Source organism: Dreissena polymorpha, chromosome 4 (assembly GCF_020536995.1).
Source record: "Dreissena polymorpha isolate Duluth1 chromosome 4, UMN_Dpol_1.0, whole genome shotgun sequence".
NCBI lineage: Eukaryota > Metazoa > Mollusca > Bivalvia > Myida > Dreissenidae > Dreissena > Dreissena polymorpha.
Window position 1 is genome coordinate 130,099,420 of NC_068358.1, and position 27,398 is coordinate 130,126,817.

A 27,398-nucleotide genomic window follows, 5' to 3' on the forward strand; every position below is an offset into this window, starting at 1 on the left:
ATCCTACAGCTAAATAATTTTATAGAACAAAATAGGATGCATACAGAAAATATAACGTTTTCTCCATAGACATTTTTAGATAAGGTTTATCCAGAGATATTTTTAGAACATGTACATAGGGGCTACTTTTTTGGCCTTCCATCCCTGATTGCGTCATTCAGGTCATTTGGTATGCAGTCATTAAACGAATGTGTGTGTTTACGATGGATTATTATACTATTATGAATGTGAATAACTGTGTTGGGATATAACACAGGAAGGAATCTGGTGAGACTGCATTTTTGATTTCGTTAAAATGTCGAATGTACTCGAATAACACAATGTTTTGTTGAACAATTGATGGATTAAATTTAAAAAAAAAGTGTCAGTGAATTGCTCTTTAACTTTTCGAAGAAAATCGATGTTGAATTAAAAGGGTAATAACTTTGATGAATAAGTCGTTCCTTTGTCAGTCGATCAAAGAATGTCCATCCACAAAGAATTGCCTGTTTACATACAGTGCTTTAAAATGGAAAAGATGGATGGCGATGAAATGTGTCCAGAATTTTAACTCGTCATGGAAGCAAATTAAACCTTACGAAAATAAACATGGTTATTACACGAATTCGGTGCTTAGAACAATAACCAGTAGATGTTTATTTTTTTATGTCAGTAAGTTAAAAGTGTTTAAAAAAAAGAGTTGTTTATAGACTAAAAATAACAATATCGACGGTGATAAATGCTAAATCATGCTTCACGTAGGTGTCTACACATGTTTTTAATTTCAAAATGGAGGCCATTTTTGTTTTTTGTTTTGGTATTTTACAGTGGTGAAACAAGAACTGTAGTTTGAACACAACCGTCTGTGTTCTACTTGAGTGTGTAACATTTAGAACGCTGATTAAATTTGAATCGAGACGTATAGCGATATTTTGTCTCGTTTCTCTTCTTTTGCGTGGAATTCTTACGGATTATTTCGAGTTCCGTAAACGGGAAAGATCACAATTAATATGACTACGCAATATTAGATTCATTTAATTTAATGTGTGTTTGCTTTCATTTTATCAATTGAAGACTACTTATTGCATCAGGAATAAATTTAAAAAATATAGTGTAGGATAAAAAGAATACTATGTAAGCGTGATTGTGTACTTAAATTTATCCCACTCGTCTCAGAAAGGCTTAAAAGGCTCGGCAAGCGTCGCCATTTAAACCTTTCTTCAATTGTGGGGAAAATTTAAGTACATAATCACACTAACATAGTATTCTCTATCTACACAGGTGTCAATATTAGGCTACAATGAAATATATAAGAAAGTTCGTATAACGAATATACTAAAACGTTTAGAGTGTGTCAATATCCACACATTTGGTTGCTAACAAACATTATACATTTACGATAGGAAAGTGAGCATTGCATTGTAATGTATGTTGTTTAAATAATATTTTGAAAAACACACTGGCGTTTTCCGTTTATTTCGGATATTTGGGTTAAATTAGATATATAAAGTACTAAACATGTTAATTCTTTGCAAATGACGTTTTTCGTTTTTCTAACAGGTGGTAAATTCATGCGCCGTAATCATATTATCCATACTGTTAAGAAACTTAAGTGACACTGAAACATACATTCTTAATATGAATACCCAATGGGAGCTTTATAAACTATCATTATACACGAACAACATTGGTATTTGGAACAGTGCTTCATTTGTTTAAGAACATGTAAAATAATTTTAAGATTTTTACTTTAACATAAATATTCCAAAGCAGATTAATCTTACTTCGCTAGGATCTCAACGTGCAGCAAATTACGTGTGGGTAACCACCTCATCGGTAGGGACGTAAACGTTTAATAAGTATTACATTGTATACTTTTTAAGCACTATAAAATGACTCCTAACATAGTCTAATTTGATTACTTAAATATAGGATATCTTGACCAAAAGACAATACTTGACGTAGTATTACTTATGCAAAGTTAAATAACAATAAAATCATTATAACCCCAACTTATCTACGGGATAGGCAGGCATGCAGATCACTGTTAAACAAAATACCACGTTCCACTTGGTCTGCATATGCATATCTTTTTATTGTGTCCCGATACATTATTAAAACAACGAATTAAACGAAAAACATAACACATGTATGTGTTATTTATTTATTGAATGTCCGGTTCATGACACAGCCTTATGCTCTTTTTAACATCACAATTATATTTCTTGTGTACTTTTCCACTTATTGATTAGGTAACAACGTTGTTTCACAATACAAAAAGAGTTTACGTTATTACACATTTGATGAGTCAAGTGAATAATTGCTGTAATTCACACAGGGCCACCGCGACGAATAAGTAACTTACCTAAACCTCCAGAAGTTGCATGTTGCATTGGTAAAGTTTTTCTGTAATAAAAAAAATACACAAGCACAATGAAAACAACTATTTGTTAAGCTAAAAGATATATACATAATTCAGTATGTGCGTGAAATGACGACATCTGATTTTTACCTGTCCATGTTCAAAGGTCATATTAATCGGTGAGACCAATTTGGTAGAGTTATCGGAAATCGAAACCGAAATGATAGGGCCGTTAACTATGACTGCATTGTGCGATGACCTGCAACATACAACTTAGATAATTAGAGATGTATGTATGATATAATAGTATTAATGATACAATTAAACAGTTTCTTTCAAAATTGCAATAAATAAAGAGTTACGAAAACTGATCGGTATGTTTAAAGCGTTAACATTAACAACATTATAAGTTGACATTTCACGCTGAATACGTATTCTTTTTCTTACTTCATGTGCGTAGGTATTTTACAAAATAAATCACACATACTCTACGTTCCTATGATAATCGTGTGTAACTCTTTAAACCAATGCCAGCACGAAATCAGTTACACTCATCATTCTGGCACTCTCACATAATGACACTATCACATGTGTATGCACAAATGTTAAAGTTAATGTTAATTGTGCCGAGATTGCTATGCTGGTTATAGTCTAATGGAAATAATTGCGTTAATCGTTTGACTTATAGCTTATTGTAAACGTTGAGTTTACGGAATGTTATCGGAATGGCAATATAAACTTCCGAGACCACTGGCAGCATAAACATCCGAGATTACTACCACTAATTGTGTTTATCGAATTATCGAAACGAACAGTACGCGTGAATGCATGCATCATTAACACAAAGGGGTTTGACCATGTTGAAAGAGTTACGTTTCTCCCCTACCGGTTGTTCCCATTGATTGAAAAGTTGTTCAACATTGCGGTGTGTACAATTTGTTTTAACATTAACTCGATGTTTGACCCCTGGAAGTTTCATTATTACATCGCAAGTTTTTTTTCACAGTCATTACAGTACTAAGTTAATTTATATTTTAAGTTACACTCATCAATCATGTGATCTCCGAAAACCGTAAAGTTTATTTTAGTAATAACATTTACTATTATTACCAATTTCCGTAATAATATCTTAAATACTGGTTTGGTTATGTCAGATAATTTTACTGAAGGACACACATACAGATTGATACCAATTTACGTGATCATATCTTAAATACTATTTGGATTTATTCAGATTGGTTGACGGACGGACGGACAGATATACCCTATCATAAACATATGACAAGATTGACAGACAAACAAAGAGCGGATATAATGACGTGACGTAGGCATTGTAAAGCTGCACTTCTTTCCGGTGACACCGTTTGAGCACTAAACACGTAAGTTTTTATTATTGTAACTGGACAGGTACATTATATTCATGTATAACAACCCTTACCGGTTGCTTGAAGTTCTAGAAGATATTATGCCAGTCATGTCTTTGTAGATAACTATCGTAACAACTTCACCTAAACAAATGGTAGCATGGAAGCTACTTGTAAATTGATTCAAAAATTGATGATAACAAGTTACATATACACTCTTCATGTTAGTTTAATTAATTGTGCGCATTTTTGCTTTTTTGTTCACATCTATGAAATTACGAACTATGCAAAACACACTAATTTGTTTTATAAAGCTAACTAAAACAACGAAATTATCGATCCGTTCTAAGATAATAATTATGGAAATTGCAGTTCGACTCTCAAACGTGTATATTATCAAATGCTTTGTCCAAACTTAAAGAACCATCAGTTACTTACTAACATCATAATTAATCCAAAGACACAAAATACTATTTAGTTTATGTATAACATCTGCTCAAACCATGGTTTCAAGCTTACAATTTTTGTAGGGGCACATACCTAATGCCGTTGTGTTTAAAGATATGCGACTCTTTGACTGACGAATCCATGTATTGTCACCTTGTGCGTCGTTTTGAATGGTTTGATTGTCGGGAAATTGTACGATCCCATCAGTCAATTTTCTAACCTCGAACACGCAATTCTTATTAACAACAACAACGTTGCCAATAACTCCAGCTGATATCCTCTTACGCAGCCCAGAACCAATTTCATCGATTGAAGATAACAGTGTTTCACTAGTGTTTTTGTTCTAAAAAGTATCAATGGTTTTGTAATTTATATTTAGGTGAATTTTACGGACATGTTGACCAGTATGTCTATTATGTGAATGAATAATATTAATAAGCTTAGCAATGTTTTATTTTGTTGGCTTCACAACACATGCGTTCAAATATATATATATATAATTGAGTCTTAAAACAAAGTATATGAATAGCGTATAACAAAATATTTTTAATGTAAAAAGGGCGTATATAAAGATATTAGCACAATATATTTATAACATTACCTCTTGTTTCAACGATAACCATGTTTCTTTGTTTTCCATATCTAAGATATTGCTTGCCGATTTCAGAAATACCTGACAAAATATAGGTAAACAACTTTGTAAATTTTATGTTAACAAACAATTTAACATCTAAGAATTGGAGTATATATCCGAAATAGGAAATTATATTTCACAATGTTTCATAATAATTAAATGTATGTTTCTTGTTTGTAAAATATATACAACTTCATATTAATAATGCCTGTTTGTGTAAAATTGTACCACCGTAGGTGAACCAAGTGCTTAATCACAGCAAATACCATTAAGTTTTCGTTTGTTGAAGAAAAAAAGTTTGATAGCTCTTATTTTGAACTATTTAGCACGTGTATCCTAATATAAAACATTTATGACAATGTATTTACATACTGTTGCAAATAAAGTCATACTGTTACCTTGGCAACATCATACGTTGCTATTCCCTGGCGACTGACAAGGCCTGCAACTAAGCGCAAAGCGTCTGTTAAAGCTGATATTTCTGTGGTATTGAGCAGCTCTGACGATGTCCGATTTTCTTTATATTCTGTAACGTTTGCAACCTCGGACAAAGCGTTGATAACCTCGCCAGATGTAACGTTTCCAGTCAACAAATATGTCTTTGTATCCATTCAATTCAAAGATGAATATTTTTCATGCATTACATTTCGTACAATTAAAAGATAATACACGACGTGTGTCTTCCAATAAATCTTAACACAAAGCCATTTAAAATGAAAATAAAGTAACGAATCTTTAGTTATTAATAAGCTGAACGAATTTAAATTTAATTACATGGGTTAATATATCATCAATATTTTATTTAAAACCTTTAAACGGCTATTATGCAATTGTAATAGTTTGTATATTTCAAATGCACGCCAGCAAAAACACGGACCTGGTTAACAGCATTGATAACATCAGCTCTTAGGCAGTTGTACTGTGGGTACTGCCATTCTACGTTCGAATCACAAGGTCGGCTCACGTTACCTAATTCAAAGGTATGTAAAATTAGTTTATCCAATCAGCTGTACATGAAAACAAATACATAAATCACATAATATTGTACTGTTGTCTACCTTGAATTAGTATTTATCACCCCGAAAGTCGAAATCACACTCAGTCTGTCGGTGGGTTTATGCGTCCTGTGGATCAGTACGAAACTGTCTGTCTTTAATATAGCTTTGTCCTTTGCAGATCTATTTTGGAATACTTTGGCACACATGGCAACCATCATAAGAGACGTGTCCCGATTAACACGAGTCTGCCTAAATACAAGGTCAGACGTAGAGGTCAAATGTCACATTTGACCATAAAACGGCGTATGTCTTTAAATTAAGATTTGTGTATGTGTTGAATTGTGTTCGATGCTCATTTTGGACTAACGGAGTAATGTTAAGGATTTAACAACGATATTGTAAGACGTTCGGTGTACAAAAAAAATTGCTAGAGATACATGTAGCCATTAACTTATCGACCTACGGAAACCTCCACTGACAGGAATGTGAAAATGTTATTTACATCGGGGAAGCATGGACTACATATTAAATTCAGTTTAATTATTGATTATGTTCCGAATATAGTAAATAACAGTTAACAAGACCATATTTTTTCTGCCGAAAACTGGAAACAAAACTAATATGGGTGAGTTTTAAATGTAGAGTCAATGGTAACACAAACAGCATCATATAGTATTTTATATTCCCATATCATGTTATTACCAAACAGTCTTGAATGTTTATCACTGAATTGTGGATATGTGTGTCAATTGTCCAACCCACGTGTGATTCTGATGAACAGGAAACAGAATGGTTCATGCAAGCGGTGTGGTGAGTGTGCATGCATGTTTGTGTGTGTATGTGTGTATGGCGGGGTAGTTTCAGAATTTAAAACTATGTCTCGGTAGTGTGCGCTATCTGATGAATTGTGTGGGGTCAGTGGGCACGATTTTGGCTAATAGTGAGATGGAAGAGCTAATTGAGTCAACAGTCTCAAAATTCTTAAATGGGAAAACATTTCCACATATGTATGGACATTAAGACTACTGATTTTTGCACAAACTCAAAAACGCAATATTCAGCATAAATTATATAAAATCAATGGCGAAAATGCATGAACGTGTTTTTGACAAGTTTTTAAAAGGAGATAATTTTAGTATCCATGTTAAAGGGGGTAAGGAACGCCGTTTTGAGCGACGTGTTTATAGAAAAAACTTGTATAAGGTATGGCCTTTGTAATAAGAGGATAAGAGGCGCAGCACTGGAAGCTGGAACTCTCATGGTTTGAAGTTTGAGCTTCCATATGTGCAGCAAGATGATAAAAGATCTGAAATAAATTAGTAGAGCCGCCAGTTATGTGGACTTTGTTTAGCACCACAAAGAAGAAATGCGGAGGGCGATTAGTGCAGATGCTAAGGATAAAGCAGATAATCGATGAAAGTTGACATAATGTATAGATCGGTGGGATCCAACGTCTGTTAAAGTTGATCAAGCCATAGATATTGGAAAAACCGCAACGACACACTTTTAAAACTCATTGCCGGAAAATGTGTAATGTATCTAATACGGATGGAACCCACATTGTGTCTGGAAAGCACATTAGGGTTGCAGACACCAAATTGTATGACATAAATCTGATTTATTTAAGAGTGATTGGCTAACAAGAGAGTTCAATGAAAGTTGACATTAACTATATACTAATACATGAATTGAATCCAGTACCTATTGCTATGCTTACTGAAACAGGGGAATTGCATGTTAAATGTTGTCAAAGAAAAGTAGCTGAAATGAAAGAAACCAAGTATGTTTATTGTCAAGCGATGTATAGTCATACACTGACCACAGTTGTTGCCTTGCCAGCCCGGTGAGCATGTGCATGAGTACGCATTTTAAAGATTAGTGCACGTGGCACTGTTTTTTACACGGCGCAATTGTGCATTCGTTGGTATCTGAACGATAAACACAACACAAATCAATGTCTAAATTAATCAGCGTGATTCCATTATTGGTTCAGAACAAACCGTATCGACTCACATGAAACGATGTGTATAAATTCGCCATGTAAGCGTTAAATTGAACAAGCAGCAACACATCGCTAATCCGGAAGAAAACGTCACACACCCGGATTTGGGTGTGAATAGTGGATTAATAGTTTGAAACATATCCTCAGTCAAGAATATGAATGATGCCAGTCTGGTATCATTGAGAGGCCTTAGATTTCAAAGACGATTTCCAAGTAGACCGCCCGTTTCATCATTTTGACAAATATATCAATATTGTGATAATTTAGGTTGGAGAGTAAATTTATCAAATTGAAATTAAAGATTATACCGACATGTCAGCCAAAATTAAAAATTAATTTCTTTAAAAATTAATTTATTTGATTTGATGTAGCGAATACATGTATCCGATAGATACAGATTTAAATCTCGTATAAATCATTAGATACAAGCAGACGGCAATAAACCATGCGTGAAATCGATTTCAGTAGTGACTGTCTGACGTCACTAATACGGTATATATGCTCGAGTTTCACGTATCTCGTTCTTTTTGCGAAATAGCTTTGACTGTGAAACTTGTGTTTACACATCCATAAACTGAAATCTACAATGTCGGTAAGAGGTCGTAGCGTGCGTAGGCGGGTGGGGCAAGCCGTAGCGAAACAGAGACAGAGAGAGGGACGGGGGATGCGGGTGGCAGTTGATCCGGACCCGGTGAAGGAGAAAAGGGCCATATGGCGTAGAAGGAATGCGGCGGAAACGGCGCCGGTACCAGAGCCGGCATCAGATCCTGTACCTGGACCAAAGCCAGAGGCGGAACTCGCAGCAGCGCCACCTTCAAAACGTAAACGCGCAGACGATAACGCCGCAAATGGTGAGGTTGATGATTTCTGTGATATTTTCCGCACATCCAATGGGCTACCACGTGGTCACAACGTGGGTAAGCACGAGGCACTAGCGTGCAATGCAAACGAAATCTTACCTTAGTAAAGTCTGTCTAGAATGGACATATTCAAAGAGTTTATATACTGCCCAGACAAACTAATGATGATGTATCAATTTATGTGTCCGCGTCGCTTACACAGCGACATGTATTTGTTGTGGCGAATATGTTAATCTTGCATTATTGTTTAAAGCCGCTCGAGTTGATATTTCTCACAACAAGTCGGTTATCTCAACTGACCAGAATTGATCAGTATTCGTCAGATACATTCTAAAGCTTAAAACTCTTCCAAACTGATTTTCGCAAAAAATTGTGCCAAACAAATGCCAAAAGCATAAAAAATATGAAACCTAATCATGTACATAACGAAATCCGCAAGACTATTATTAACCTGTTACGTATGCACGCTTTGGGTAACGTGAGCGCCAATTTCACATGATGTCCTCTTCCGTGCATATCAAAACAAAGAAGAACTACTAAATAACACAATCAGTGTGTTTGTGTTTGGATCTAAATTCAGTAATGTTAATATTTTGTACGTTTAAAGACATATTGTAAGTTTTTTCCTGTACACTAGCAAGTTATCTACATTTATAACATATACGATATCAATACGAAACAAACATGGCTGCGTGTGTAAAAAATGCATTACAACTCGATATACACGACACATTATGCACGAGCTTAAAATAATCAAGTCAATGACATGTACAAATAAAGATGGCTGCGCCCATGAATTAAACGTTAACGAGCATTTTATATTGACAGTGTTAAATAAATCATAGCAGACGATAAAAGGGCTGTAGTATGGCGATCTCTATATATCCATGTTATTTTGTTGGTTACGTATTGTTTTGAGAAGCATTATTCGCCGTCTTCTATAACTACATTTCGGGGTTGTCATCATATCATAGGATAACGTTTGGTACTGCATTTTGGAAATAGTGTTTGTAAGCGAAATACTTCAGGGCTGTCACAGGCAAAGGCCTGTCGTGGATAAAAGAGCCCCATAAAACGATTTCTATGTTATGTTCGATTCTGCCTATAATCGCTTATGATAAACTTGAATCTGTATTAGTCAAGAATATATCTACGTTGGCATTTATTATTGTTTATTCAGAATCAGCGAATTAGAATCAATTGAATATATTAATAGGGCATTTCCGGCGAGCATAATAGTATGGAAAAACACCAGGTTTTTCAGAAATGATGGCGTTCACTTATCTTACGTCGGACTCGAAATATATATTATGATTCGTTGCGCGAGTGTTTATTAAAATTCTTTTTAAACATGTCATAGAATTTGGGGGAAAATAAATCAATTTATTTTCCTGGTGGAAATTCTATGTCTTGGAGGTGATCGGAACCATTAAAAGTATGAAAGGTAACTATATAATGATGACCATACGCCCGGGTGAGGTAAACTTAGCATTTTGTTGTCACCTATCACGTAGTGCTAGTATGTGTGAGGATGGCAGGAATGCTTTCTAAATTATTTTCGTGATAATATGTGTGTTCTAGTACTCGCTCGATGGTACGGCGTGCTTAGGCGTACCTGGAATAGCTCTTTTTGGCTTTGCTAATATTGTACTATTGTATATTGCACTGGAAAACCTACGGTACGGCGTACCGAGGATTTATTTGGCCGGTTGCGGTGGCCTTAGCGATTGCGCATGCATGTTATGTTGCACGGCACGGCGTACCGAGAATTTATTTGTCCGGGTGCGGTTGTCTTAGCAATTGCGCATGTATAAAATGATGCACGGTACGGCGTACCGAGAATTTATTTGGCCGGTTGCGGTGGCCTTAGAGATTGCGCCTGTATAATAGATATTTCCGAACAAGCCACGTGTTCGTTGAAATAGGAATTGCATACATTTGCGAAATAGCATAAAATGGTGTGGATTGTCTGTTGGCGATAATTGCATACACGAGAAGCTATATCAATAGTGCAACTGGGGTTGGGGCTATCTTTAGGGCAGTACTTCCGGTCGCCTCCTCGACATGGCTCAGTTATAGTGATAGTCTATAGTTGAGGTTTATTTACTCTAGTGCTAGTCTGATGTAAATTATATTCCGCCATTTTGCCATTTAATTCCATTTATATTTTTGTATTGTTCCTCTCATATGTTTTTTTATTGTTCAAATATAGAATATAAAATGTGTTTACGTAACGTATCAAATTAAAACATTATAATAAATATGTAACTGACAAAGCTGGCTTTTCTTGTAAGTATTCATCAGGCCTTGCTCTTGTTAATACATTCGCGTAGAACAAGTGGATGTCGCCAAAAGATCAGGGATCAATTTGATAAGTATTCTATATAACCGAACGTGCATGACATAGACAACATGTAAAGGACGGTTACACTTTGTAATCCGAATAACTCTAACCGGATGTCATTGAATGAATCAAATCTTGGTTAACGAATGGGGTACTGAACTGCTTTCTGAAATAATACAAAATAATTTCTTTAACAATTAATTTCATTTAGTTGAAGTAGCGAATACATGCCTTCGATAGATAAAGGTTTAAATCTCGTATAAATCATTAGATACAAGCAGACGATAATAAACCATGCGTGTAATCGATTTCAGTAATGACCGTCTGACGTCACTAATACGGTATATATGCTCGAGTTTCACGTATCTCGTTCCTTTTGCGAAATAGCTTTGACTAAGAACCCCACCCACCCGACCAAAGAGATTGTTGTTAATTATGTTTAACCTTTTTGTTATGTTCAAATGTACTGCCGAGATATTTATTACAGAACGGCTGTCAATCTGTTGCGGGCGACCACGGAAAACGTTCGGGTTACATTCACCAACTGTACACGACTCGTCGGTAAGACGTCGGGTTAATCGTCGGGCCTCAAACCGAGGATAGCGGCGGCGCCATGACCTGGATACATCGCTATCGTCCAGAACTAGGTCCATATCTAGTATATTAATGAGACGTGACATTAGTGAATGGAGATTACCGGAAACAAAGTGTCAACCAATGTGTTTGAGTGGTTCTGCTACTTAACGTGCCGTGTAAAAGTGTTGTGACGTGTGCCTTCTTGCAACGAAATGAATGTTTATTAATAGAAGGGCTGTAAATCTGTTGCGGGCGACCACGGACAACGTTCAGGTAACATACACCAATTGTACACGACTCGTCGGTAAGACGTCGGTTTAATCGTCGGGCCTCAAACCGTAGATAGCGGCCATTGCATGGATACATCGCTATCGTCCAAAACTAGGTCAATATCCAGGATGTCGCTGAGACGCGACATCAGTGAATGGAATTTTCAGTTCTGTGCGTTACGGAGTATAGCACAGAACCAGGCCTTAACATAACGCACTGCACAAAACAGGTATATGTGCGGTTCGTTCATGCGTATGGTTGTCACGTGAGTGATGGTCACTCAGGCGGACATAGGCGGTAATGTGCACGGGGTTTTCATTGTTTGGTCAGTTCTACGCTATACTTCGATCAATAAACTTTTACTTTTTTTAAATTCGAACCGCATTAATAAGTTGGCTTTAATGACCCGTTATGTTTGAGTTACACAATGTCCACAGTTACATGTTAATATTGGTTGTTTTCGGGTTCAATTTTCCAGAGTTATTTTACATTGAGCATCTGATGATTCTGATGAAGTTTTATCTCTGGTTTTTAATCTGGCCTTGACAACTACATTTAAGGTAAAAGAATAGAATTGATGTATACAAATCATAGTTGTATTGTGTTATAAATTTATAGATCCAAGTTGTTCTGTCGTGTTATTATACTATTATACTTGATTGTGATATATTACGAAAATGTAATATTCGTGGATGTATGTTGCCAATTAACTGATTGCAAATCTTTAACAATGCAAAATGAGTTATGTTTTGAGCTTAGGTGTGTGAAGCCATTATGGGAAACACAGTGTCACCCAATGTGTTGGAGTGTTTCGGCTACTAAACGTGCCATGTAAAAGTTCTGTGACGTGTGCCTTCTCGAGATTAAATGAATGTGTATTATTAGGTAATTTTGTTGCTGCAAAATTGTGTGAGATATTGTTTTTATCACGACAGTTAATTATTAAGATCTATGACAATCTGACACAACAGCTTATGTGTCATTATTAAGTCATTTTATTTGTTTGATACTTCAGTCAAATATGTCATTTATTTATTTGGCCGGTTGCGGTGGTCTTAGCGATTGCGCTTGTATAATATCTATTTCCGAACCAGCAACGTGTTCGTTGAAATAGGAATTGCATACATTTGCGAAATAGCATAGAATGGTGTGGACTGTCTGTTGGCGATAATTGCATACACGAGAAGCTATATCAATAGTGCAACTGGGGTTGGGGCTATCTTTAGGGCAGTACTTCCGGTCGCCTCCTCGACATGGCTCAGTTATAGTGATAGTCTATAGCTGAGGTTTATTTACTGTAGTGCTAGTTTGGAGTAAATTATATTCCGCCTTTTGGCCATTTAATTCCATTTATATTTTAGTATTGTTCCTCTCATATGTTTGTTTTTGTTCAAATATAGAATATAAAATGTGTTTACGTAACGTATCACAATAAAACATTATAATAAATATGTAACTGACAAAGCTGGCTTTTCTTGTAATTATTCATCAGCTCTTGCTCTTGTTAATAAATTCGCGTAGAACAAGTGGATGACGCCAAAAGAATCAGGGATCAATTTGATAAGTAGGCTACTGTAACCGGACGTGCATGACATAGACAAAATGTAAAGAACGGTTACACTTTGTAATCCGAATAACTCTAACCGGATGAATGAATCAAATCTTGGTTAACGCATGGGGTACTGAGCTGCTTTCTGAAATAAGTTCGCTTATGCACACTTTTGCAGTTAAAATTCCATCACAATCCACTTTATCTCAATTTTATGCTTTTAAACCGGAATAATTGTCTTTCTGAATGGCATTTTGTAAAGTATATTAAATATAAGCCACAAACATCCATTACATCTATTATTGCCTATACATGAAGAGAACAACGGCAACGAACATAACAAGACACATTTTTTACTCATGTTGTTTATAATTAATTTCAAACTAGGTGTACACATCGTGTACAATGAACCCGCGTTTATCCGGAATTCGATAGTCCGGAAGACTCGCGGTCCGGACGAAAGTTAAGGGGAACGGATTTATTATGCAGTATTTTCCCTCATTAAGTCCATAATCTCGCTTTCCGGATCCGGACATATATTTCGCGACACCGATCTGTGTATTTAGCTGTAATTTTATCTCGTTAATCCGGATGCTTCTCAACATGGGGGCTTAATCGACCCCAGCCGAATAAACAAAAGCGCTTTAACCGAGGCGTGAATTAAGTATTGTTGTTTTAGGCATAATGGCTGACCTGTCGTTTAAACAAAAGCGCGATCAACGAGGCATGAATTATTACTGTGTTTATGAGTGATAGCTAATAGTATTGACTATACATGATTCGATTCCGACTTTACTTACACTTTAATTGGTGTCGACATTTCACAATGCAACTTAAATGACACACTGTGTTTGATGTTTGATTTTCTTTAATGTCTTTAATGAGCAGAACAAGCGACCAATTAAGACGCTGATTATAATCGGACCGTCATTACAAAACTGTTAAACACTTAAAATGACATTCATATTCAGAAAAAACGAAATGAACTTTACATGCGTGAAAAGTTGTGCTAGGATTATTTAAGTAATCCGTTAAAAACTTGTCGCTATGATGTTTAATAAAGTGTCGCTATTTTAATCATTTCAACATTCTGAGACGGGTTATAAATAAAGATATTAAAACAGTATCGCAGTTTTATGTTTTATTTTCATTTGCCTTCAACACCATTGGTTGGTAACTCTGTGACTTTACCAGCTTACAGCTCGCGTGCCACCCACGGCAGTATAACACGAGATATACGTAGTCCTCATGGCGTGTACATGTACGACAATTCGGTTACGCGTGTTTTGTATTTATATTGTTAAACAACTTTTGATTTGTTAAACTAAATAAACTAAATACATGTCTGCGTAACAAGAAAATATCATTATTGATGCGAAATAAATATGTAAATGTACATAAACATAAGGTGTATATCATAAGGTAAGTATTAAGCTCATGTCAAAACGGTTCGATAATCCGGAAGATTCGTTAATCCGGAAATTTCTGCCGGAACGAACATTTCCGGATAAACGCGGGTTGACTGTACGTATATTCGTTCAATTCAAATGCTTAACATTTTAATTCGATTTAGAATCGGTAAGCATGGACTAAACAATTTGTTATATGATTATTAACTATGTTGCGAAATTACTCAATACTGGTTAAAACACCCGTATTGTATTTGCCAAAAATTGATATACAAATTATATGGATGAGTTTTTATTCAGCTCAATCAGCAAATGGTAATCAGCAATCAGTCAATGGTAAGATAAACAACAGTCTTGGAATTGTATACAGTGAACCCGCGTTTATCCGGAAACGTTTAACAAATTCTGCCGCTGAAGTGATAATTTTGCTTTCTTTCAAAACTCCGTATCGAAACCCTTAATCAAAGTAAACAACAGCGCCGTTTCTGATAACGTTACCGTATTAGAAGGAACATCGGTCGATTTCAAATGTGAAGCTAGCGGATATCCCCCACCGTCTTACCACTGGGTCTTCCCTTGGGGTGACAGTAAGGGGTCTGAGCTTATGTTGCTATTTAACAGTAGTTTTGTAAAGGGGAAACTTTCCTGTCTGGCTAACAATACGTTTGTATCCCTTGACGGAACAACAAATACAAACGCACAGCCGCAGCAACAAGTGACGTTCTTGACCTTCGATCTGATAAGTATGACATTTATGTTTTATTCAGAAAGAAACAGGTTGCATAAATGTGCAGGGTTTTTCTTCGTGTTGTGTATATTTGTTAAGTTGTACGTTACCTGTAGTATATAATTTATAAATGTATACCTGATTCTACTTAATCAAATGTCGTTTAACAATATAAATACAAAACACGCGTAACCGAATTGTCGTACATGTACACACCATGAGGACTGCGTGTATCTCGTGTGAACGCGAGATTCTGGACTTAACGAGGGAAAATACTGCATACTAAATACTTTCCCCGGGACTTTCGTCCGGATCGCGAGTTTTCCGGACTATCGAATTACGGATAAACGCGGGTTCATTGTAAATAAAATTGTGGATATTTGTGCTACTTGTAAAATTAAATCAACACATTATAGTAAAACTTGTTATCATCAGATCATGATAAACCACGTAAAGTAAACATTATTCCACCGAGTCCTATTTCAGCATTGTAAAATATAATTTATTCACTACAAATGTATTATTCTGGCAATGCAATTGTGATTTACATTTTATCAGCTCCACAATATCAGCAATTTAATATGCAATTGTTAGTTTAAGTTTTGAATATTATACATTTTATATTATTAATCAACCGCTCTGCATCTACATATATTGTTTGAAAGAAGTTATACTCAATTCTCCTTTGACAAAGCCGATGCTCATTACAAGTGTAATGACCATTCACTTTTGTTAACAATGTATATGCACATTTAGAGAAAATCCTAGTCCGTCTGGTTTTAACTAAATGTACAAAAGGCAAAAACCGTGTGTTCTATACAATAATATAACCTTCTTATGTTCGTATACTTAAGCAATAATGTATATATCCAAAAAACACACACGTGAATCATACAAACACGGATAGTGTACATAAATATGTACATTTAAACTCTTTTTTTTATAAATCTTAGACACAAGTGTTAACGATTTTGATTAAAATCTGAACTGTATTGCGAAACATAGCACAACGACATTTTACATTTCTTCAGCACTTAATCTAATAGGTAAATAGAAGATATTTGTTGGATTCGATGGAATATCGATTTTATTTCACGAGTGATCATATAAAATAATATTTTCACGAGTGGCGCATGTATTTTTTATAATCACGAGTGAATTAAAATCGATATTCCAACGAATCCAACAAAAAAATAATATTTTATGCTTTTTTTAACAGTTTATTAACATTGTAAAAGAGTTTTAATGTATAATTTCGCTGGATTTATGACGTCATTTCGTTAAAAAAATGACGTCATTTCACAATAAAACAGTGAAAAATATCGATATTTTTCACTGCTATTTTTCACTGTTTAAAACAGTGAAATACCAGTTTTATTTCACTGATATTTCTCTATAAACCACCGGAAAGCATAAAATAAACACATTTATTTATACGGAATAACGTTCTAAGAATCACATTTTGTAAAGTGGGTTAAATTAATTATCAACTCAAATACTGCATGGAAGCAAAATTAAAAATAAACTCGTGTGGTGTTTTGCAAACGCGCTGCCCATACAGCTAAGCAATCTACAAACACAATCAAATAAAAACGATAGTACTTACACTGTATGGTAAGTATAGAAGTATTTCTCAACTCTATATGGGTAGTTTTGTACAGGTAATTAGCAATACATGTTAAATTCCTTGTGTTTTCCGCGTTCGGCGTAAATGTCAAAATACTAGATGTGACATCAGAGCTGTAGACATAGTTGGCGTTATTCGTGATGTTGTGTCCGTTTTCAAACCAGTCAATACTCGCCCCAGGCCGACTCTTAGAAGTGATACACGTGAAGTTCGAAGGAACATTCAAAGCTGGGAACAATACGAGTCTTTTCATTAATTTTTGTAAAGCCCTTCATGTATAAGAACTCCAAAGTATTGTGTATTAATGACACCATGGAAGGTAGATTATCTGTTATTTTTCTGGTTGTACGTTAACTGTAGGATAGTTATACTACCCTAACGAAGTAAATAGGAATATAATGGAAGAAAGTGGAAAGAAAAGAAAGTGGAATTTTTGAAACGTAATTGTGGATGAACATTTCCTATTTTACGCGGGAACGTTTATGGCAATCAATGTTATTAAGAACATTCTCGAGAAGTGTTACTTTAATATTCACCCATACGACGCTTACGACTCATCTGCAAGTTCGACATATACAAGACCAATCCTGAGATCGTGATTGTAGAACAATGCTGGCTTAGAATACCACCTAACAACGCATGTCGTTGAAGCAGAATACTGGCTTAGAATACCAACTTACACTGCATATTGTTGTAGCAGAATACTGGCTTAGAATACCAACTTACACCGCATGTTGTTGTAGCAGAATACTTGCTTATAATACCAACTAACACCGCATGTCATTGTAGCACAATGCTGACTTAGAATACCAACTAACACCGCATGTCGTTGTAGCACAATGCTGACTTAGAATACCAACTCACACCGAATGTCGTTGTAGCACAATACTGACTTAGAAAACCACCTAGCACCTAATGTCGTTGTAGCACAATACTGACTTAGAATACCACCTAACACCGCATGTCGTTGTAGCACAATGCTGACTTAGAATACCAACTAACACCGCATGTCTTTGTAGCACAATGCTGACTTAGAATAACAACTAACATGAATGTCGTTGCAGCACAATACTGACTTCGAAAACCACTTAGCACCTAATGTCGTTGTAGCACAATACTGACTTAGAAAACCACCCAACACCGCATGTCGTTGTAGCACAATGCTTACTTAGAATACCACCTAACACCGCATGTCGATGCACCACATCAATGGCTTAGAATACCACCTAACACCGCATGTCGTTGTAGCAGAATACTGGCTTAGAATACCACCTAACACCACATGTCGTTGTAGCAGAATACTGGCTTAAAATACCACCTAACACCGCATGTCGTTGTAGCACAATGCTGGCTTAGAATACCACCTAACACCGCTTGTCGTTGTAGCACATTACTGGCTTAGAATACCAACTAACACCACATGTCGTTGTAGCAAAATACTGACTTAGAATACCGCCGTACACCGCATATTGTTGCAGCACATCACTGGCTTAGAATACCAAATAACACCGCATATCGTTGCAGCACACTACTGGCTTACAATACCAACTAACACCGCATGTCATTATAGCACAATGTTTACTTAAAATACCACCTAACACCGCATGTCATTGTAGCACATCACTAGCGTAGAAAACCACCTAACACCACATGTCTTTGCAGTACATTACTGGCTAAGAATACCAACTCACACCTCATGTTGATGTAGGACATTTATAGCTTAGAATACCAACTAACACTGCATGTCGTTGTATCACAATGCTGGATTAGAATACCAACTAAACCCGCATGTCGTTGTAGCACAATGCTGACTTATTATACCAACTAACACCGCATGTCGTTGTAGCACAATGCTGACTTAGAATACCAACTAACACCGCATGTCGTTGTAGCACAATTCTGACTCAGAATACCACTTTACACCGCATGTCGTTGAAACACATTAATTTGCTTACTTAGAATACCAACTAACACCGCATGTCGTTGTAGCACAATGCTGACTTAGAATACCAACTATCAACGCATGTCGTTGTAGCACAATGCTGACTTAGAATACCAAGTAACACTGTATGTCGTTGTAGCACATTACTGGCTTAGAATACCAACTAACAACGCATGTCGTTGTAGCACAATAATGGCTTAGAATACCACTTAAAACAGCATGCAGTTTAGCACAATGATGGCTTAGAATACCAACTAACACCGCATGTCGTTGTAGCACAACACTGGCTTAGAATACCACCTAACACCGCATGTCGTTGTAGCACATTACTGGCTTAGTATACCAACTAACACCGCATGCCGTTGCAGCACATTACTGGCTTAGAATACCAACTTACACCCCATGTCGTTGTAGCACATTACTGGCTTAGAATACCACCGTATACCGCATGTCGTTGTAGCACATAACTGGCTTAGTATACCAACCAACATTGCATGTCGTTCGTTGCAGCACAATGCTGGCTTAGAATACCAACTAACACCGCATGTCGTTGTAGCACAATGCTGACTCATAATACCAACTAACACCGCATGTCGTTGTAGCACAATGCTGACTAAGAATACCAACTAACACCGCATGTCTTAGCAAGTGTTCTACAGAGGCATGGTTGAAACAGACTTTTTCGTGGACCCGTTATGCGGTGCTTCACACTCAAAAGTAGCCTGTGGTTACCGAGAAAAATATATGTTGATAGATAAGTTTATGAAATCATTTGACCCCCTAGATGAGGCCAGTTTTGACCCTATCGGTATGATTAAAATATATATAGAGAGAGCCACAATCAACTATTAATCACCTAAGCCTGGTGATATCAGATGAAAAGATGTTTGTGTTATATGAGTATATTGTAACTCCCCGAGCGTGGCCACTGTTTAATACATCGACATAATGTAACAAAAAACTTTGCAGATGACTAATAAGCACAGTTACATACCAAATATAACAACCTTGTGATTTCCGAGCAGTTATTTTGCCTATCGTTAGTATTTATAACAATGCAGACATAGAAGGGCTTAGCAGAAAAGGAGGAATATTTTTGTAATTTTAACGTAGGATGATACAAATAACACATGAATAACTTCATATCATAAGATTAATGGCACGCATGTTTGAATGTTGCATAATGAAAAGTGAAGAGAAAAGTCTTTTTCTACGGACAGAACAGACCGACGAAAAGGCGTACAGACCGACAACCAGACAAACAAATAGCTGTCGGACAGACGTCTATATGCTAATTCCACTGTACCCCTCGTTACTTCGTAGGGTAGTATAACTATCCCACAGTTAAAGTACAACCAGGAAAATAACAGATAACTTACCTTCCGTGGTATCATTAAATGCGATTGCTTAAATAGCAAACAAATTAATAAAATATGCATACGCCGGGTTTCCATGAAATTTGCTATTAGGGTTTAATAACGCGCCGGGTACGTGACACGCGATAACAACTGTTTTTACGAAGCCGAAATCATGAGCGGGTTATTTATTAATACCTGTCAGAGTGCTTTCGATATCACGTTATTAAGAAACAGTACCTAAATGTAATGGGGTTTGTCGTTATTCTGCTTAAATATTGTGTTTGTTTTAATGATCTCGTCACCTCTTTAAGTATTATATAAACAGGCCTATATATAATTAGCGTTAGAATCTTTGTATAGTGTCCGTGTATCGGTGATTAACAATAAAATCGAGAAACCTAAGTAGGGTCAGTTCATGTTTGCACAATAACAGAAGCCGTTTTCTTCGGTGAAGGAGAAAAAAGTTCGGACCTTGCAAATAAAACGACGGAATTGAACGCAGTTATGAGCGGAACAAATTTCACCGATGCTTACGTTATACGTTAAACTTTTGTTCCGAGATCGCGCATTAAGTAAACCAGATTTACAGCTATTATTTTGTAAATCGTTTGTGTTTACAGTACTAAAGTTATTCATGTCGCACAAGTGGAGTTTGTAAAAGCGATAACATAATATGGTTACACTTTACTGGAAAGCATTTACACATAACAATCATTCAAATGCATATTGAAATCGTACACGCATGCTAACGTAAATTGAATGGAGTGATTATAATAAAAACGCCGCTTTTGTATAAGCTATAACAACCGTCCACGTAAGTTCTTTTCTTTCAGTTTTAAGCTTTTTCAAAAACCATGTTTGATTTAATCACTTCCATTGGGTAATACAATAGAAACAGTTATACAGTAACTTACTTAGAACACTAATGATATGTGTGTTGCTGTACATTGTCGTACTATTAATGCTTGCCGAGCATCTCCATCGCTGTCCGTCGTTGGATAAATCGACCGCATTGATCTCGCAGGCAAACAACGTTGAATTGCAAGTACACGTTAGGTTTGAGTTTGGGCTCTGGCTACACCTTCCATTGGAAAATTCCTGAATCACAGCCACAGTCTCATAATTGTTGCTTTTGTCTGCCGAATGCCAGGTCACTATGACCGCGGCTGATGGTATGGTGCATTCCAATCGCACCCGTGTATTGATGAATGCGTCGCCGCCGTTTAATTGGAGTTGAGCATTCGCCGCTGAATAAGATTGAACACCAATAAATATTGAATAAATCAACATATAAAATATCTATGCATATTTGTTGAAAAATGAGACTGTATTACGTAAGAGTATGGAATAATGATCTATTGCTGTATTGGAAGGACCTTTCTTGAATATAAGAGATTAAACAATTTGACACAATAACTATGCGTTGGTAACCACTTTTTACTAGAAAGTTCATTACTATAATGTCTGAGTTTGTACTTATGTCATAACGTATTGAGCGTGTTCAATTTACAACAGTAATTGGAGGGACGTGGTTCAACCATTTTTGTTTAATATAAAAGCTGCAATACAATGTACATGTTCATTCGTATAATTGTTTATTCATTTAGTGGCGGAATCGCACGGCGACATGTCTTCTCTCTAGTTATATCGCTTTGTTTTTTAATAAACCGAAGAAGTAATATTGATGCATTGAGGACGTATAAACTTTTGTAAGGCCGTTAACTTTCCCAGCTATGTACACTTTCAAGCCAACGCGTATTTTGGTAATACATTTATGACGGAAACATACATGAATAAGTATGTCTTATGGTCATTAGGGATATCAATATAAATGAGTAGTAATACATTATAAAGTAATAAGCCTTTTCCGGTAGTACCATGAACGACAATGTAGAATAAACATTCGATCGATTTCGAATCTAACTCAATTTTACAAATTTCTACTATCGAAATAAGAAACTTATTTTACTTTGATGTGCACAGGATTATGACTTTTTTCTAATGTATTTATAGGGTATTACAAAATATTTACTTTTTTTATATTACGAGAGGAAATTAATGTATACATGTATGGATTTCGATTTTGTGATTATCAAGAATGTATCTTCATACTAAATAAGTTGTATGATACGTAATTAAACATATATGTACATGTTTAAAATTAACAAATACAATAATATATATCAATTTACCTTTTGCCACGCATATAACACAAATTAACAGAGCGACAAAGGCATCCATTTCTTATTGTGACAGTGAAATATAATCCGAAACAAGACTAAAGCAAATAAATGTCCGCCTTGATCCGAATAATAATCGCCTGGTAGTTTTCTAAAAAAATTACCTGTTACTGATTTGATATTAAGTATTCTCAAATAATTTCCGTCATAAAGAACAACTTATTATATGGGGATTGTCTTATAAAGTTGATTTATATGCGCTTTTAAAAGACGAACATTTGCCCTTAGTGAATCAAAGTAACGCAGCTAGAGTAGCTTAAGTAGCTAGACTTAATTTCTGTAGAAATTTTAATTATATAAGGTTGTTTATTTCGACACATATGTCGAAATGTAAATAACAATTACATAAATTATATGCTTTCTCGTTTTAATATGTTTATGTCTCTAAAATACCGTTATATTTCAAGCAGGCATGCATTCATAAATTCGAATCATTAAATCAGTAGTTGTGTTTATATATACGGTAGGATGTGAATTGACACCAATAACTGACATTCACGGTTTAAGTGCGGAAATGAGAATTTAAATTTGTCAAACTTTTCTAAGAAGACCATGTACATTTATTTGGCGCCGTACTGGAGAGCTGCTGTCTATATGGAATAATAATAGTGGTTGTTGCCTACAGGCAGGGCTTGTAATGTTATTTCTGCACTTGTGCAGGTTAGGTGAAAACTATATTTTGTTTACAGGCATAAACAATCATAATAGTTATATGAATACTTGTTATGTTTTCGTTTTTCCCCCAGTTTTGCAGACACAAAATTTCTAAAAACGGTTGTTCTCGATTGTACTGGCTGCAGTCGCTACAGTAATGTAGGTCCAGGAAAACACGATTGGAATCCACACCTAGTGGAAGCAAAATAAACCGGCCACCATTTAAACCGGCGACAAACCGGCCACCATTTAAACCGGCGATTTAGGCTTTTTTAGGTCATAATACACCAAATAGTTTCCCTTTATAATTCAATGTAAAAGCGACAACTTTGAGCGAAAATAAATTCAACATTTTGCACATAGAGACCCCCATAACCATACCTTTTCTTAAAGGCCATTCTAAGCGGAATCGATTTATGCAATAAAAAAGATATGTCATGTACAATGCAAGAAAGAACTTGACACAAATCAAAATCGACTGTTTTTGCAACTTTTTTTTTCGGCCGTTTCTTAGTGGAATGTAACCTTTTTTAGTGCAATGGTTTACTATAGTCTTCAAGTGTATCATATTTCAGGGATTCAGTAGTGAACACCTATTCATGCCCTATCATTATCTCCGCAAGATAACACCTGAATAATGGTAAAAAGTGTAAAACATGCCTTCCTGTCAACTATGATATTTTTTTAGAGAGTACAGCCCTACATGAAGCGATCATTTAGTGTATTGTAACCTATAAGACAACGTTTACTGTTAACATCGCGAAAAATAAGCACTTCTCGATACTTATAAACCTATTTTCTATGTGCATGCCAATTTTCAGACCGATCTTTCACGTAGAAATGCTTGAAAATGCATTTTATTATAACGCCTGATAAGCCATGTGGCTTTCGCGTTCGGAGCTTTGATTTATAACGGGCGTTCAGGCGTAAAACGATTACCCTAAATGATTACAATCGGTCAAAATACTGGAATATTGTTACAAGCTATGTAGAAAAAGAAGTAAACAACTATTAAAACGTGTTCATGAGCTCTTTCAGCACAAATTGTTGCGATTTGAGATGCTCAAGACGAGTTTTTGTACATTTTTTTCTTATTTTCCTCTGAAAACGTATTTTTTTCTTAAAATCTCACGATGCTCCTTAAATTCGTGAAACAAACGCATTTATTCCGTGAAATTTGCCAAAACGCATCATATCTTACTAAAAAAATGATGATTTTCTGTAAATACAGCTTCTTTGTGACTAGGCCTGGTTTTGCGTTTAGGTCATAATACACCAAATAGTTTCCCTATATAATTCAATGTAAAAGCGACAACTTTGAGCGAAAATAAATTCAACATTTTGCACATAGAGACCCCCATAACCATACCTTTTCTTAAAGGCCATTTTAAGCGGAATCGATTTATGCAATAAAAAAGATATGTCATGTACAATGCAAGAAAGAACTTGACACAAATCAAAATCGACTGTTTTTGCAACTTTTTTTGTCGGCCGTTTCTTAGTGGAATGTAACCTTTTCTAGTGCAATGGTTTACTATAGTCTTCAAGTGTATCATATTTCAGGGATTCAGTAGTGAACACCTATTCATGCCCTACCATTATCTCCGCAAGATAACACCTGAATAATGGTAAAAAGTGTAAAACATGCCTTCCTGTCAACTATGATATTTTTTTAGAAAGTACAGCCCTACATGAAGCGATCATTTAGTGTATTGTAACCTTAAACCGACACCGAACTTATGCGCTAGGACTCAAAAAGAGCGATACTGCCGAAGCTTCCTAATAATTATTCAAATGCAATTAATTTTCCTTAAGCAGCCTGTGCGGAGATTAATAAACTAAAACTGTTCTAGTGGCCTGAAATATGAACGAGTCGACGTACAGGGGAATTATGTCATACACAAGATTTAGAATTCTTTAATACCAACTTACATCTCAATACTTCGCTGAGTTGATAAAATGTCTTGATAATCGAATAAGTTTGTTTACATGTTATTTACTGACTTTATTTACGAGAACTTAATTCACGTTAATGTCGTGAAAGGATACTATTTCGTATCCGGTTACGCTCAGGTTATTGACTAAACACTCGAGTGTTTATATTTACTCCAACTTGTCATGAATGTGATGCTTTTTATGTTAACTTGTCAATAGAACACTATGTTCACATACTCTGTTTGTTTTCTTTTATAAGTGAAGCATAGTTTTACTGTAGTTACCCATTGGATATTGTGGCGACACGTTGTTGCTTGAACAATATACCACTAAAACCAATATACTATTGTTGACAAAAACAGAGTATTGTTTATTAGTAGTAACTAGTTGCAATAAAACAATCGATCAGTCACCTGTACTTCAACTGCTTTTTATAACATTTGCATTTCTGTCAATACATTACGAATATCATTATATTTCGTCACTCTTGTAAAATGGAAGATGCAATACGTGTTCTTCTAAGGAGAGGCAATTATCACGCCTAATAATGTTTTACTTGTGTCGCAATATAAACTGTTAATTGGTGCCAATTGTATGCATCGCATCAATGGTTTTTCCATAATTTCATTGAATCGAGTGGATGTAAGGATACATACAGAATGCATATACATGCGTAAACGTGTGTCTGACTTTAAATTTTTATAAGTGTAGCTGTAATTTTTTGTGTGAGAGTAATTGTTATGAATGTTGGGTGAAGTGCACGGATTGTGTTTGAGGTTTGTTCCCGACCAAAAGCCAGTTTAAATTCTTAATGTGTTTTGACTTGTCACTTCAAAGGCAATAGCCCCATATGTAGTATTAGTAAAACCAAATATATAAGAATAATTAAACTAAAGAAGTACAGTTCTTGTAAACGCCGGCTAGTCTGAAAACAAAACAATACTTTTAATACGACAACTAACCCATTTTTGTCAGTCAGCGTTCGAAGGCGCTGACTCAATTTTATTTATTTTTCTGTGTGTTTGTTTGTGCATGTTTTTGCTCCGTCGATTTAACGGACAAATGGTCTTTTGCCATGTCAAAATTTCTCTCCTGCTGGTACAACGGAATCGCACTTATGTAATGTGAAGTTTGCATTTCCAAAAGTGTCATAACATGTAACAGTTAAGAATGTTAAAACTAGCGTTTTAAGCCCTAGATTCCAAGGAGGGAGATTACTTGTGAATTAGTTTGCATTGAGGTGTACAGCGGTTATGGCGCTTGCCTAAATAGCCACAGTGGCTTGTTACACATCAGGTGTCGGAACGTGCGTGTAAGCACGGTACGTGCCGGTATCGGCTTTCGTGGTTGTAATGTCGACACATGTTCTTTTTAACTTTTATTTTAATTTATATTGAAATATATGTATAATAAGTTTTTTTACACATTTTATATAAATTCATAAATATTTGACAAAATCGTGCATACTCTCTTTAAGTGTGTGAATTCATGTTGAACAGTTTATGAACATGCCTTTGTATGTTTACATATCATGCCTGTTTTGTTTGTTTATGCAATGAGGTGTACAGCGATTATGGCGCTTGCCGTAATAAAAGCCACAGTGGATTGTTACACACCAGGTGTGGTACTCGCGTGTAAGCACGGTACGACGTACCGGTATCGGCTGTCGTGGTAGAAATGTACATTGGAATGTAGTTGTTTGGTTTTTAAATGCGTGTACTCAATCATGTTGAACTTTGTATTAATAATATTTTGTGTTAATATCTGATTTTTTTTCAAAGGCATGCAGATGATATAAACGCGCTGCCTGACGTCTTTTTGGAAGGAGTTTCCTTGCAGCCGGAGTTACTCAAAGAATTAAGACCTATGTATACGTCAGAGACATTCAAACGGGGGTTTAAAAGGTGGTCTGATTTGACTTTGAGTAATGACCTTACCAGTGAGGACACTTTCCCCGCAAAAGCGTTTAAAATGATCGAACTCTCTATATCTCGAAATATATGGTAGGCATATCACGAGTAAAATTTATATTTTGCCCGTTAGTTCGCTTATTAAACGTAGGAAAATTAGTTAAGGTAGGGATTACTGAAATGTACGCTTATTGATCGATTTCTCTATATC

General features: G+C 35.7%; 2 protein-coding genes across 3 annotated transcripts in view; one reads left to right on the forward strand and one right to left on the reverse strand.

Moving 5' to 3' along the window:
- The window catches only part of LOC127876448 (adhesion G protein-coupled receptor B1-like), a 31,210-nt gene extending 8,439 nt beyond the window's left edge, over positions 1-22,771 (reverse strand). The window contains exons 1-9 of one of the 2 annotated variants that reach the window (XM_052421743.1): positions 22,641-22,771; positions 21,363-21,695; positions 5,664-5,755; positions 5,185-5,385; positions 4,754-4,825; positions 4,246-4,495; positions 3,780-3,849; positions 2,492-2,600; positions 2,345-2,385 (exon numbers count right to left, since the gene is read on the reverse strand). In XM_052421743.1, coding sequence (XP_052277703.1) covers positions 2,345-2,385; positions 2,492-2,600; positions 3,780-3,849; positions 4,246-4,495; positions 4,754-4,825; positions 5,185-5,385; positions 5,664-5,755; positions 21,363-21,695; positions 22,641-22,689 — 1,217 coding nt within the window. In that variant the 5' untranslated portion in view covers positions 22,690-22,771. Of the gene's footprint in view, positions 1-2,344; positions 2,386-2,491; positions 2,601-3,779; positions 3,850-4,245; positions 4,496-4,753; positions 4,826-5,184; positions 5,386-5,663; positions 5,756-17,127; positions 18,368-21,362; positions 21,696-22,640 lie in introns of those variants that run through there. The other variant, XM_052421744.1, reaches the window with a different exon arrangement.
- LOC127876444 (ubiquitin carboxyl-terminal hydrolase 38-like) overlaps positions 1-27,398 on the forward strand; it is a 553,141-nt gene that overhangs the window by 446,085 nt on the left and 79,658 nt on the right. The window lies entirely within an intron of this gene.